At 37.3% G+C, this 14,688-nt stretch overlaps 1 protein-coding gene across 1 annotated transcript in view; it reads left to right on the forward strand.

Moving 5' to 3' along the window:
• Positions 1 to 10,330, forward strand: part of LOC109928784 (carboxypeptidase M-like) — a 33,331-nt gene extending 23,001 nt beyond the window's left edge. The window contains exons 6-8 of the mRNA XM_048613384.1: positions 2,097 to 2,249; positions 4,057 to 4,205; positions 10,211 to 10,330. Coding sequence (XP_048469341.1) covers positions 2,097 to 2,249; positions 4,057 to 4,205; positions 10,211 to 10,330 — 422 coding nt within the window. The remainder of the gene's footprint in view (positions 1 to 2,096; positions 2,250 to 4,056; positions 4,206 to 10,210) is intronic.
• Positions 10,331 to 14,688: the final 4,358 nt, after the last annotated feature.

Genomic DNA, 14,688 nt, shown 5'->3' on the forward strand with positions numbered 1-14,688 from the left:
TATTCCACTTTTTGTGAACAGTCATAGTCCCTCTTTGGAGTTTCTAAATATCTTTAGTCCTAACATGCTTCATGGTTAATGTTAAGGTAGTATAACACAGTCTTATCATACAATGTTAATTTTAGGTAGTGTCATGCTGGTACAATTAAGGCAAAGTAATTGAAATGAACAAAACCCTTTTCCATAGGATGCATGCATTTATTTTATTCTGATTTTCCTTTGCCTCTAATTTGTTTTTTATATATAGTGGTTTGTTCTCCTCTCCCTGGTTTTATACCAACCAGACACTATTGGCCATTTCCATGTCAAGCAGAGCAGATGTGTAGAGAGGTTCTGCAAGGTGACTCATCTACTGCTTTATACTTTTCTTGCCTTATGAAGGAATACTTTGTCACAATCTAAACCCCCATTTGATATTAACCTATATCTTCCAACTCAGCACATAATTCTAGTCTGTTATAATTCCTGAGCTTCCAAAACTTTGCACATTATGAATACGCTCCCCCTTGAACAATAAAATTCCATCGGATAAGTACAACAACTATGGCCAACTAGTAAAGTTGAAGATTATATGAGACTAAAAGAAGAGTCTTCCAAAGTTACCAAAACAAAGTGTGGTTTTAAAAACTGGCAAAGAAAAACCAAGAAATTGATTCAATGAGAAGAAAAAGAATGGCAGAGCAGGTTTGCGAGGCTGTTATGATCTGAGGCTGTTCCTCATTCTAATCATTTACATTCTGATAAATTTTGATTCTTTCTGCTATTGATTTGGTGGTTGAAACTTGTACAAGGATAATAAGTGAATTGATAATTTAGTTATTATTGAATATTTTTAATATTGTTAGTATCATTGGCTAGGCCAGCAATTAAGCTTCAACCACATTGTTGTGGTCTGGAGTCATATGTAGGCCAGATCAAGTAAGGATGGCAGATTTCCTTCCCTAACGACCATCAGTGAACCAGATAAGTTTTTATGGCAACCAATAATAGTTACATGGTCACCATTATGCGCACATTTGATTCCGGCTTTTTATCCAATTCAAATTTCACCATGGGGTGGCATAATGGCTCAATGGTTAGCACTGCTGCCTCACAGTGAGAGGGACCTGGGCTCAATTCCACCCTTAGGTGACTGTCTATGTGGAGTTTGCACATTCTCCCCATGTCTGCATGGGTTTCCTCTGGGTGCTCCGGTTTCCTCCCACAGCCCAAAAATGAGCAGGTTAGGTGGATTGGCCGTGGGAAATTGTACATAGTGTCCAAGGATGTGCTGGCTAGATAGTCATGGGAAATGCAGGGTTACAGGGATAAGATAAGGGGTTCTTGAAGGTGGGATGCTCTTCGGAGGGTCGGTGTGGACTCAATGGGTCAAATGGCCTATTTCCACACTGTACAGATTCCATTCTATGTCTGTCTGCCATGGTACGATATGAACCCATGTCCACAGAACATTAGCCTGAGGTTCTGGATTGATAGTCCAGGGGCATTACACTACTGCATCCCCTAAATGACAGTGATATGCTGATGGAGTAAATTGGAGTAGGTCAGAGGAGGCTTATTAACACCTGCTCTGCTGGGCTAAATGACTTGTTCCTGTTCTGTAAATACTCTGTTTTTATAGTATATAGTTTCAGGGACTTTTCTCTGCTAAAAAACTTAGCAAACCTGTAACACTTGGTTCCAACTTAGGAATCTTACGCAGAGCCCAAAATTGCAAAACAAGTGAAAGTATTGGTAAAGCAGAGAGGTAGGAAAAGTAAGTGATATCTCCGCACCATGTACCTGTGCTAAATGTAATTTGAGAATGTTTGATTCTGACGTTGTCTAAAGAGAAAATTAAGATTCCTCACTTCGTAAGAAGCAATCAAAAATAATCCCAAAACATTTCTGAGCTGTCTGTCTCTTGAAGTTTTATTGTTATTAGTTATTTTGCAAATATCACATCTTATAACACTCTTGCACAGCTGGATCAGCTATAACTATGAGTACATAGCATATGTGGCAATTTACATTTTACGAAGCAATTTGTATGTGAAGATTTAGCACACCTTAGCTCCAGATACATCTGTCTGACAGTTTTCAATATCTCTCACTAGGTGGTATGCAAGACTACAATTATGTGTGGGGCCAGTGCTATGAGCTGACATTAGAGCTATCTTGTTGCAAGTACCCACCTACAGCACAACTGCCACGCTTGTGGGAACAGAACAAAGTCCCACTCATCGTCTTTATCCAGCAAGTCCATTTAGGTAAATGTATATGTCGCTGTGCATCTTAAAGCTTGCAGGTTCTGTCCTCTGAATTATGGCCTTTTGCTAGTGTTTCTTGTTGGAAAATTCTCACCGTTTTTCATGTATGGATTTCAATGGGTCAAAAACTGTGGTGGAATGCACTACCCACAGATGTGGTCCAGAATAAAAGCAATAATGTTGTTAGTTGTAGCAGAGTTAATACAACATGTCCCGTGATGCTTCATAAGTGTTAGCAAAGATTTTTGACACTGAGCCACCGAAGGACATATGAGAATAGTTGACTTGGTGAAAGAGGTAAGTTTTAAGGAAAGTCTTAAAGGGATGAGAGAGAGAGGTAAAGAGGCAGAGAGGTTTAGGAGCAGAATCCTGGACCTTAGGGCCAAGGTAGCTGAAGGGATAGCCACTGACAGTGGAGGACAAAACCAGAGGAATGTAGGTGATTTTTGATTCGACATCAGGTACATGCTCACTGATAACTCAGTTATAATTTTAGTAGTGCTGAATATCAGCACAAGATGTAAAATTTGGAAAATTTGATTCAGTTTGTTTTATGGTTCTGCCCAAGTCCATTTACATCTTGGGGTTTTCCACTATTGGTGCAGTATTCAGGCTATAAGAAGGGATATCAATTATGGGCTTGTGATTGTACATGCTTTAGGTTCTGTTGTGCAGGGGATACGGTGCAGAGGTGGTGATAATAAAAATCAGATTCTAGGTTGAAGCAGCAGGCACTAGTGTCAAATTTATTACATCAAAGGGAAGTCAATTCCATTCTGAATTATTAGCTATTTGGTATTTTGGCAATTGACATTAAGGTTACACCAGCACATATTGGATATGACTTATATTTTACAGGGTAGGGAACAGCACAAAAAACTGACAGTAGACGCTTTTAACAACATGGTTCAGGCCTTATATTTGATTTAACTCCAGCTTCTATTGCAGGTATTCTTAAAGGGGGACTTGGTACCCCCAAGTGAGGCTACAAACTGACAATTTGGGTTTGCGAGCTCTGAGGCAGCAATGGCTGACCAGTTTACCCTGCTGTCATACATCTTCTCCTCACACCACTCCGCTCATTGAGGGGTCACAACAACTTTCAAACCTCAAAACGGGGTAACAGTGGGATGACGTTTAGGAAGCAATGCTTTATTGGCTTCTGTACAGGAAGACACAGCTGCTGGTCTCCAATTTGCTTAATATTTTGTATTACTGCAATTGATGTTGCAACTAAATTAGGGCATTTGAAGTCAGTGCGCAGGATTGCATGGTTATTAAAGAGCTTTGTCATTTTTTAACCAAATTGCAATAAAGTAATCCAACTAAATTTTAATAATCTACACAAAGCTTTTTTGGACATCAGTTACAGTGTTAGATGAATCCCGATTTGGGGGATCTTTTAAATTATTTCTGTCAGAAAAGAAAACCTTGCATTTTTATAGTGCCTTCCACAACATTGCCAGATGTTCCAACGTGTTTCACAGCCAATGAAGTTATCAATTCAGGATCAAATAATTTCACTTACGTTTTGTTGAAGTTTGGCATTGTGTCAGCTGTAGCTTAGAAGTAAAGATGTTTTGTTATAGATTTTTAAAACCAACATGTTCTGAAATGTTATGACAAGCCTTTGGAGTAGTTCAGACTTGAACTTGGGCCTTCTGGCTCAGAGATAGAGACACTACCCCTGCACCACAAGAGTCCTATTGTCTCTTTACATTCTTACCTATTTACTTGAGGTCAATTGAATAGTTGACTACATTTGAGTAATTTCTAAATAATAATTTACCTCACCTTTCACTTCCAGGTTTAAAGGGCAGAGTTCTGGATGAGAAAGGAAATCCTATTTCCAAAGCAATTGTAAACATTTTTGGCAGGAGTAATCTTTTCCCATTTCAAACCAATTCTCAGGGAGAATACTACAGGCTTCTAGTACCAGGGGAGTATGTCCTAAAGGTAAGATATGGAGAGATGTTGGTTTTAGATATCCAACTCATTGACTATGAAAGCATTAGGAATGTATTTCAAAACCTGTCACTACCTTGGTCCTGCAAACTTGTAGCTTCAGAAATGCGTTCTTTGTGGGTACAAGTATAGGTATGGACAAAGTGAATGAAATCTAAGGTGCTGAGAAAAGTTAGATTAATTACATGCCTGATATAACAGCAGGAAGACCTTTAAAATATGAATCAATAATGATGAGTACATAAAGACAAGCCAAAGCTAGACACAAGTCTATAAAAATCCATTGTAGGAAACAAGTCAGAAATCACAAACATGTGGTATGTAGGGCACCAGAATGCCCATGAGAAATCTCATACATCACTCATTCAAGTACAATGTATTTATCTGCATGATTCTCTCATGCAGAAAAGATAGAATTGACAAATGTATGTCAATTACATATGACCCTCAATTTTAATATAAGCCACCTTAATGGGTGTCATAGTTCATAAAGGCATAAGACGTATGAGTAGGTCATTCAGCCTTCAAGCCTGCCCTAACATTCAACAAGATCATGGCTGATCTGCCCTGCTCTCAACTCCACTTTTGTGCCAGCTGAGCACAGCCATCAACTCCCAGATATTTCAAAAATCTATCTAACCCCTCCTTAAATATTTTCAGTAATCTAACATTAGCATTTTTCAATTCTCTGAATGTTTCACCAATGGCTCCATCACTCTGCAGCCACTTCCTCTAAATTCCATGGAAATAGATCATCAGGTTCTGGCAACTGTTCTGCCTTTAGTCCAAGTAGTTTGTCAAATACTTTGTCCATTGTGACAGAGACCTTTCTTCTCATTAGCACAATGCACATTTGGTATCTTTGGGATGTTTATAGTGTCCTTCACCATGAAGACTGATACAAAATATTGGTTTAAATTATCTGCAATTTCCTTCTTTCCCCTTACTCATTTCCAGTTGTATCCTCCAAGGGTTGAATGGAAAACCTCACAGACCATATAGTTTTGTTCTTTACCAGACAAATTCTTTAGAGTGATTCATTCACAGTCAGTCAAATGACTTTAATGATCCAAGGAGGTAACTGGCCGAGGGATTCTGTTATGAAGCAGAGGTCGACCCCCTCTGAATAACTAAAACCTAAACACCCAGAGAAGCTCATCTTGCCTCATAATCTGTTAAAGGAAGTGTGAAAAGTGGTATAACCTATCTCTCACCTCCCAATCTGTTATAAAGGGCAGGTTAAATGAAATGAACTCCAGACACTCTATAATCAATAAGTAACAATTTATTTATCTAACTCTAATGGTGAACAAATTAACAGGACTACTAACAAACCAAACAATATAGGAATTGGCATCAAAGGTGCTGTTTTATTACTGCCTGTGGCTTTCTTACCAACTGACACATATGACAGGTATGGCAAAATTCAACCACATCCTTATGTAATCCAGGCCAATAGAAATGCTTTTGTATCTTAGCCTGAGTCTTCATCACTTAATTACCTCCTACACTTAATTAGTGTGCTTCCCACAATACTTCCTGACTGTATGCTACCAGCAATACAATCTGGTGAACTTCTGCCCATTTCTCCTCTGCACTAACCTGCCAAGGTCTCATGTTCCACTTTAGGATTGTATCCTTAAGGTAATAACAGTCTATAATACATTCTGACTCTTTTTCCGAGTAGGCTTTATGATATAAATCTTCTATTGTCTTGTCTTTTTGTTGTAACTCCATTTGTCTTTCAGAATTAAACACCTCTGCCTGATCCTCTACCTGCTCAGGCTTTTCCTTTACCATTTCATCAAACAGGATGTCAGCTAACCGGACCTCAACTCCTTCGTCTTTCTCTTTAGTTTTCCCTTCTTGCTTTAACTTATGACCATGGGATCTTGTCACCACACAGTCGGAAATATTCCAGGGTATTTTTCTTTTAACTCTTCAGTTCCCTGGTTTTCTTTTGGCTTCTCTACTACAATAGGCATCACTCCCACCTTTGATCCGGCTAGGTCGTTTCCAAGAACAAACTGTATTACCGGAATAGACACTCTTTCAGGCACTCCTGCTATCACTTCCTCGTCTTGATTGGACTTTCCAGCCTTATCTTACACAGGAGAATGCTAAATCTCTCTCCATTTATTCCACATTCACTCTCTCGGGTAACACTTCAGAAGGAACAAATATTTTCATCTCTTACTTTTAGAGATTGACTAGCTCCCGTATCTCTCAATACTGTAACTTCTTTACCATCTCCCCTGTTCTTCCTGAGTAAACCTTGCCCACAGTGGTGAAGTCTTTGAAGTGATAAGCACTATCTTACTATCTTACAGCCCGTGACTAGGCTGTGCACTCTCCTGCAGCTCCTTGACTTCTCTTGGGATTTCCTTCACTACCTCAATTAATCCCACTGGTTTAGCCTCTTTTACCACCTTTTTCCCAGTGCCTCTCTTAATCCATCAGCACAATGACTTTAAGTGTTCCACCTCATTGCAATGAAAACACCTGAGGCCTTCCACCTCTTTTCCACCGTCTTGGGTTTCTTTTTTCACATGTGGCAAACTGTTCCCAGTGTGAACTAATTTTTGTTTCTCATTGAAGGATCTCCTTCTTTCCCAATTTCTATCCCTAATGGAATGAAATTGATTTGGAATCTAGATTTCGATTTATGCACTAATGCGGATTCATCCGTCATCTCCGCAGCGCTTCTCGCTGTTTTAACTTTCTGTCCCTCAACATGACATGTTACCATTTCTCGAAGTGAGTTTTTGAACTCCTCCAGCAGAATAATTTCTGTGAGGTCCTCATATGTCTGTTCTATCTTTAATGTTCTTATTCATCTATCAAAGTTGCTATGTTTAATTCTTTCAAATTCAACATAAGTCTGACCTATTTCCTTCCTCATATTTCAGAAGCGTTGTCTATATGCTTCTGGTAGCAATTTGTAGGCACTCAATAATTAACAAGTAACAATTTATTTATCTAACTCTAACAGTGAATAAATTAACAGAACTACTAACAAACCAAACAATTCCCTCTCAACTAATAACTATTCCCAAATAAAAGAAAATTCTAATGGTATGCTGTTCCAATAAATACAAATCGCACTTGTATAAACCATAAATAAAGAAAACTTAAAACGTAGTCTGTTAAAATTACAGCCAGGATACGTCTTCCCGAATGTTGAGTGCCTTTTCCGCTGTTCTTCAGTCAGGAATGCCTTTCTCTGTCAAATTCTAGTGTCAGGAATATTAACTAAGAGTACTGCTGTACCTTTAGTTTACGTGATAGTTTTCTGAGAGCTTATAGAATTTTGTGAGAGCCAGTGATTTTCTCGTTGGTGCTGGTTGTTAATTCTAACAGATGGCAGTTGCTCTCTCACCGATTTTTGAATGCCCTCTTCTTTTATATCCTTGATGACCTATCAATTTCTTACAATCGGATTGGTCCTAGGTTGTCAAAACCATCAGATTTAAATTTAGTTGGTTTTTAGTTTCTAAGTGCCTGGTTTAAATTAATTGGTTGATAGTCAATCTGGTTGCCTTGCTAACAAAACAAGATTACTTCCTGGGTTTCTAACCATCAGCCTTTTGATACAATGTTTCAATTTCAGGAGCTCTCTGTGCACCCCCACATTTTTTTTCAATCTCCAAGCCAAGAAAATACACATCATCTTTTAAAGGGACCATGTACTCTTTCCCCCTATTATTTTATAAACATCAAATCCTAACATCCTGCCTTCCAATCCACAAGTACTATATCAACTTCACAATAATTCATATTTGCTTAAAAGGGCAATTCAAATACAATACCTGATACATTTCTATGCCACACAATAAGGAACTCTCCTACGTTACCAATATTAGCTGTTCCTTGATCCCAAATGTCATGTGTTCTTTAAGATAACAGATTAACTAAATGTTTGAAAGTTAAAATGTTTTCTTTTACTTCTTACATTTTTATTTTCCTCTATCTTTATAATTTAAAATAATTGTTGCAAGACCAGTTTTAATTATCCAATGTAATAATACTTTAATGATTTCAAAAACAGTCCAGTAACAGATGCATTTTTAGTTTTTTTTAATCAATCTAAAACCTACATCTTAGACATTTTTAAGATGCACTCGCCATTTTCCTTTCTTTGACTCTTTTCTTTGTTTCCCTATTGTGACCCCTAGACAGTGAATTAAACAAATGACCTGCTCTGAACTTTGCCTACATGTTTGGCAGGTTAAAGACATAAGTCAAAATCTTTCTTCAGTATCTCTAGTAATCTTCCAAAGGAGAATAAACCAGCCACCATACAGGATCTCACCCATGACGAGGAGGAGGATGACCGGCTAAAACTGGGATCATCCTTAGTTAGTGTACTTCCTAACATCCAGTTACAGACCATTCTGTGTGTTCTTGTTTTTCACAAGCTTATGTGATGTAGCATGGCGAAAGGAAGAAAAACATTGAAAAATAATATCAGAGATAGTAGGAACTGCAGATGCTGGAGAATCTGAGATAACAAGGTGTAGAGCTGGATGAACACAGCAGGCCAAGCAGTTAAATAGCATCAGCACAGATATTGTTAAATTGAATTAAACACATTCTATTTCTATAAAAGAAGCAAAAACAGCATGAGAAAAGAAACTATTTTCATGCAGTAACTGGTTAAGATCTGGAATGCACTGCCTGAGAGTGTGCTCGAAGCATGTTCAATTGGGGTATTCAAGGAAGAATGTGCAGGATTACAGGGAGAAGGCAGGAGAGGTAGTGTGGATGAGATGAGTTGAATGACCTTCTGCTGCGCTGAAACAATTCTGTGATTCATATATTTTAAAAGTGAATTTATATCACAGATTTTTCTCAAATACGTACCTGGTGAGTGCCTTGATTTTAATTACAAAAATGGGAGCGAGGATGGTGCAATGGAGGGGGAAATGATGGTATCTGGTATATCTGGATTAGTAATCCAGAACCCCAGGTTAATGTTTTGAGGACATGGATTTGAATCCTGCCATGCCAGATAATAAAATCTGAATTGAATTAATGAAAAAAAGGAATAAAAAGCTAGCCTAATAGCAACCATGTAACCGTTGTCACATAAACCCGTCTGGTTCACTGACGTCCTTTCAGGAAGGTAGTCTGCCATCCTTACCTGGTTTGGCGTACATTTGACTCCAGATCCACAGGAATGTGGTTGATTTTTAACAGTCCCCTGGGTGATTCGGGATGGGCAATAAATGCTGTTATAGCGATGTTATTAAATTATGTCATTGCTACCACATCTTTTCTCCATGAGTCTTGGTAGCATGCTCAGCCTAGAATAATGGGATTAAGTTTCTTTCTGTTTGTTTTCTATAATGAGCCTACATAAAATAAATTTGAGCCCCTCAAACCGATTGCAGCAGGCATGGACTTCACTAGCTTAAAGGCACTCTGGGTGTCACCATGCCGTAAGGACTGCAGCAGTTCAACCAGGCAGTTCACTACTATTTTCTCCACAACAATTAGTGAAGTAAATTGGAAATAAATGCTGGCCTAATCAGAAATTCCCACAACCCATGAACAAATTTAGATAAAGCAAAACAAAATTGGAGTGGTTGATATAGGAAATAAAAATTCCAAATACAGTAAAGGATATTTTTATGTTGTTAACGATAATGGCTACACAAGTTTAGAAAACTTTTCCCTCGATCTGTGTTGAACCTTCTATGTTTTTTTTTGCTGCTCCAGGTAGCCAGATTATAAAACATTCATTTTCCAGTGCTAACATTCCTAATTTGTCTGATCACAAAAAAAGAAAGGTCTTTAGAAATGTTAATCCTGTTTGCCATTCAAATTTAGCAAGCATTTTCTAATCTTTGACAGTTGTATTTACTGTTTTCACATATCAAAGTTTGCAAGCATTGTATTAGCTTTTATGAAGATTGCAGGAACTACCCGCCTGGATGATTCTTGATTTATTAATTCACTGTAAAATTATTGTAATTCATTTCTTTTCCCTACAGGTTGAAGCAGAAGGATTTGATCCTTTGGACAAGACAGTGGATGTGTTTGACAATATAAACCTCTATTCTGCTGCTGTTTATGATTTTGTACTTCGGAGATCAAACTCAAGCAGATCTTGAAAATAGGACAATCTTTAATCTAGAAGAGAATGTGGATTTGTATTAGCATGACTGATTTTAAATGCTCCTGTACTCTGTGGATGCTGACATTAGAATTGCAGCATAAGAAAGGAGTAAGGAAAATGAATTAGGAGCAGTACGCTAAGCCTAGCAAATCCCATTAGTAAATGTAGGCAGCACACCTCCCCACAGAAATACATCAATTTTTGTAAACAAGCATGTAGAAAATTGTGTGGTCATTTTGATAAATATAAAATGTTTTGTGGATCTGTCTCCTTGTTATTAGCCTGAAAGAGAATGAAAAATCAAATAAAAGAATGTTTAGAAAATGTTTACAAATTACTCACTTCTTTAATATTGCAGAATATTGCAGATGTTTGAGTCTTTTTTGCTCATTTAATTGATTCTTAGTCAATTGTGGCATCGCATCTACTCATAACCTCCACTCAGGGCTTCTTTAACTTAGTTATCGTTGAAAAATACCAGCAATTGCTTGCATAAAGACCACTGATCCTTACTTTTTTATTTAGGATTGGCTAACTCAAATTCTGAGAACACTTTAAATCATTTCTGGGCTAGTACTTAAGAATAGTTTGGTCTCCGAAGTGAGCTGAGAAAACAAAAACAAAACAAACTCCATTAAAGTGTCGCTAGATATGTATAGCAAAATGATTCCCTGCAAGATATGTTAGACTACTGTGTATATTTGGAATTCCCAAGGTACATTAGGAACATTAGAAACAAGGGAAGGATATTCAGCCCCTCCAGTGCATAATTGCTGTGTACCTCAACATCATTTACCCACCTTTGCCGCATGTCTGTTAGGTGGGATAATATAAGTGGTTTCTTTTTTACTGGTCTATTAATACAGAGTTCTGAGCTAATAATTTGGTGACATAATTGACAATCCCAGCATGGCAATTAAAGAACTAAAATTCAGCTTGATCAACAAACCTGAAATAAAAGTTAGCATAGTAATTAGCTAAGATGCTATTGAATGTCACCTGTAGCAGTGACCATGACGCTGCCAGATTATTATAAAAAAGACATCTTATTCATTAATGTCCTGTAGGGAGGGAAATCTGCTGCCCTTACCTGGTCTGGTCTACATTTGACACCAGATCCACAGCATTACAGTTGACACTTAACTGCCCTCTGAAATGGGCTCCATCAGTTATATTCAAGAAGATGAATCAGCACCTTTTCAAGGCCAAAAAGAAAAGATGGGGAATAAAAGCCAACCTTGTCAAGAAGCTCCTATCCATTAAATATTTTTTTTTAAAAAACTCTACCTCAAAGAAATCTTTCCATCTCAGCCTTGGAAAATTTCGTTACTCTGGCACCTAACAATATTTTGGGGCAGGGAGTTCTAAATTTCTATTATCTTTTGTGTGAAAAAAATGTTTCCTGATTTCAATTCTGAATTATTTTAAGATTATTGATTCCCTCTTAGGAGATTTTCTGTATTTACCCAATCTTTAGACTGCAATCAGATCACCCCTTAATCTCCAATACTCAGGAGGGAGTACAAATCAAAATTATGCAACCTATCCTCACAACTCAATCCTCTCAACCCCAGTATTATTCATTCTGATGGTGGTTATAGAGCTGCATTTCACTCTCCGAAACAACTCCGAAACATAAACCTTTAAGAAAAAGAAAGCTCGTCCCTTTCTAACAAGGTAGTTTTTCTTTTTTAACTGAGCAAACGTTTCAGAGGGAATTTGAAAAAGAAAATCAAAATCTAAAATTCTAAAATGAGGAAACTGGTACACAGGGACAAGAGCTAACAGGCATGTTAAGAATTCGAAGTATGAAAATGGAGTACAAGATTAGAAAATCCAGATGCAAGCTTTTTAAATAGGGCTACCGAATGTATCAGAAAAAGATAAATTATCCAATGACAAGAGCTTAATGTGGCACTTCAAACAACCTCATTGAAGAGTCAAACATGTTGCTGCTCCAGTACAGCATATCAACAATACAAAGCTACTTAATGGACCACAGCATTTCTACATGTGAGTGAAAGAGACAAGAGACAGCTGAATATGCCAATTAGTAGAAGCAGTAGAGCCAACAGTGGCATCAGTTTGAAGGAAATTCTTCTTGTAAATTCAGCTTAAATAAAACATTTGAACCTAACCACCAAATATTGAATCAGAGCAGGCCCTCATCTCCAGGTTATATCTGGTCGATTCCTTTGATTCTTTTGGTCAAACTTTACTCTCTACCTACTGGCATTTCAGGAATATTGCAACAGAGGTGCACAGTGAAAGAATATTTAAAGTAAGACGAGAGTATTAATTTGGCAGCACAAAACTTCACACATCAGAGAAAGTAGATTTTTAACATTATAAAAGAAAAGCTAAAAAAAAACTTCAAATTGTCAGAAAATCATGTTGTCTCAGATGTTCTGAGAACACTCATTGTTGAACAGCAATATTCTGTCAACAGCAATGCATATTGAATTTACAAAAGAGTTGTGCACAAAAGGGCTGAGAGTTTATGAATACATCTCTCAAAGAGAAAGCTTCAGTGCTGAATGCTATTAATGACAAACATGTTAATGCCCCATATAAAATTGCTTGTCCACTATTTAAAAAGAAGCATAAACCTTTCATTAATTACTGTTCTTGTCAAAAGTATGGTCACTGAAATACCCAGATCATTAACTAATACATTTGTCACCAATCACACATCACAATTTCAAAATCTAAGTACAGCCTATGATCTACCTATCCATATTTTAACAAGTTAGCTCTACAACAGATATTCTGATATTAATTTATAAAATGAGACATACACTGCTGCCTTTTATATGTTTATTAGAGTCACCAAACAAACTAGTTAATGTCAGAATACTACATTCCTGCAAAACTTTCCTTGAAATGACAATGGAAGAGATGGTGACGTTCAGATTTCTGGGAATGGAAATTGGACGTGCCCATCATTTAGAAAATGCGGCTCTTTGCATTTCACATCTGCAACAGAGTGGAGGAGCTTTAGGTTAAGATTTTATACAGCTTCTATTACACATCTAACACTGCCCACAGGCCCAACACTTAATTAATGTGATGAAGATTGAGGAGTATATTGAAATATTTTGTGATTATATCAAAACTTCTTTCTGGGAAAGAATTACAGATGTTAAAACCACGTCAGAATACAGATCCTTTACTACAATATCTTGACTCATGCTTTCTCTGATGCTAGGACATCCTTTTTGCAGTTATTATCTACTGTTCTTGATGCCATCGAGTAATGTGTGGAACCCTTCCTCCATTGAGATTACCTTTGGATTTCTATCCTTGGGGATGAGTTCCACATCGAAAACATCAGACCTCACAGATGTTTAATTTTCAGTAAGAAATGTGTCAGTCCAACATACATATAAAATGTTCTGTCTAAAAGGCTAGTAACTAATTAGACTAAAATAATGAATCGAATGCTATTTCTATCTCTTAGAACCAGTTTCTTTTCATGTTTCCTACTTCAAAGAGTTTAAGTTTGTTTGGATATATCTGAAAGGAATTACACAGGTTCCTGCAGGAATGAGCAACATCAGAGAAAAATTAGCAATACAAAAGGCAAAAGTGAACAATATAACATATGTTCTAGGTTCCCAAAATTGCTTGAGGTTCTCTTTAATATGAAAGCAAAATACTGTCGATGTTGGAAATCTGAAATAACAACAGGTAATGTTGGAAATACTCAAAAAAGCTGGCAGCTTCTGTGGACAAAGGAAGAGTTTTTTTCAGGTTGGTATTTCTTTCATCAAAACCCCATCTCTCTCTTTCTCCACAGTTGCATTCTATCCGATAGTATTTCCAGTGTTTTCTGAGGTTTTCTTCTAATCAATATTAAGTAATGATTCCCATGAGTTCTGCCATCCATTGTGTGGCCTTTAATTTACACAGTTCTGAGGAAGGGTCACCGGACCTGAAACATTAACTCTGTTTTCTCCTTCATAGATGCTGCCAGACCTGCTGAGCTTTTCCAGCAACTTTATTTTTGTTCCTGATTTACAGCATCCGCAGTTCTTTTGGTTTTTATTTTATATAATCTTGATTTTAAATTTGACCTGGTTGACAAAACTATTTGCTTTCTGACTCATTAGATAAGCTCACTTATATTCCAAAATTCCAGGATCTTTCTTTCAAAAATAACTTCAAAGGTTACAGTACCAAAGTTCTGATCTTGCAACTCAATGCAGTTCAACTGACAAATTTTTTTGCACATAGATTCAGACAATGAAAGCATTGAGATAACAAGGTGTAGAGCTGGATGAACACAGCAGGCCAAGCAGCATCAGAGGAGCAGGAAGGCTGACCTTTCGGGTCTAGACCCTTCTTCAGAAA

The sequence above is a fragment of the Rhincodon typus genome, chromosome 28 (assembly GCF_021869965.1).
Source record: "Rhincodon typus isolate 14 chromosome 28, sRhiTyp1.1, whole genome shotgun sequence".
In the NCBI taxonomy this organism is placed as follows: Eukaryota; Metazoa; Chordata; class Chondrichthyes; order Orectolobiformes; family Rhincodontidae; genus Rhincodon; species Rhincodon typus.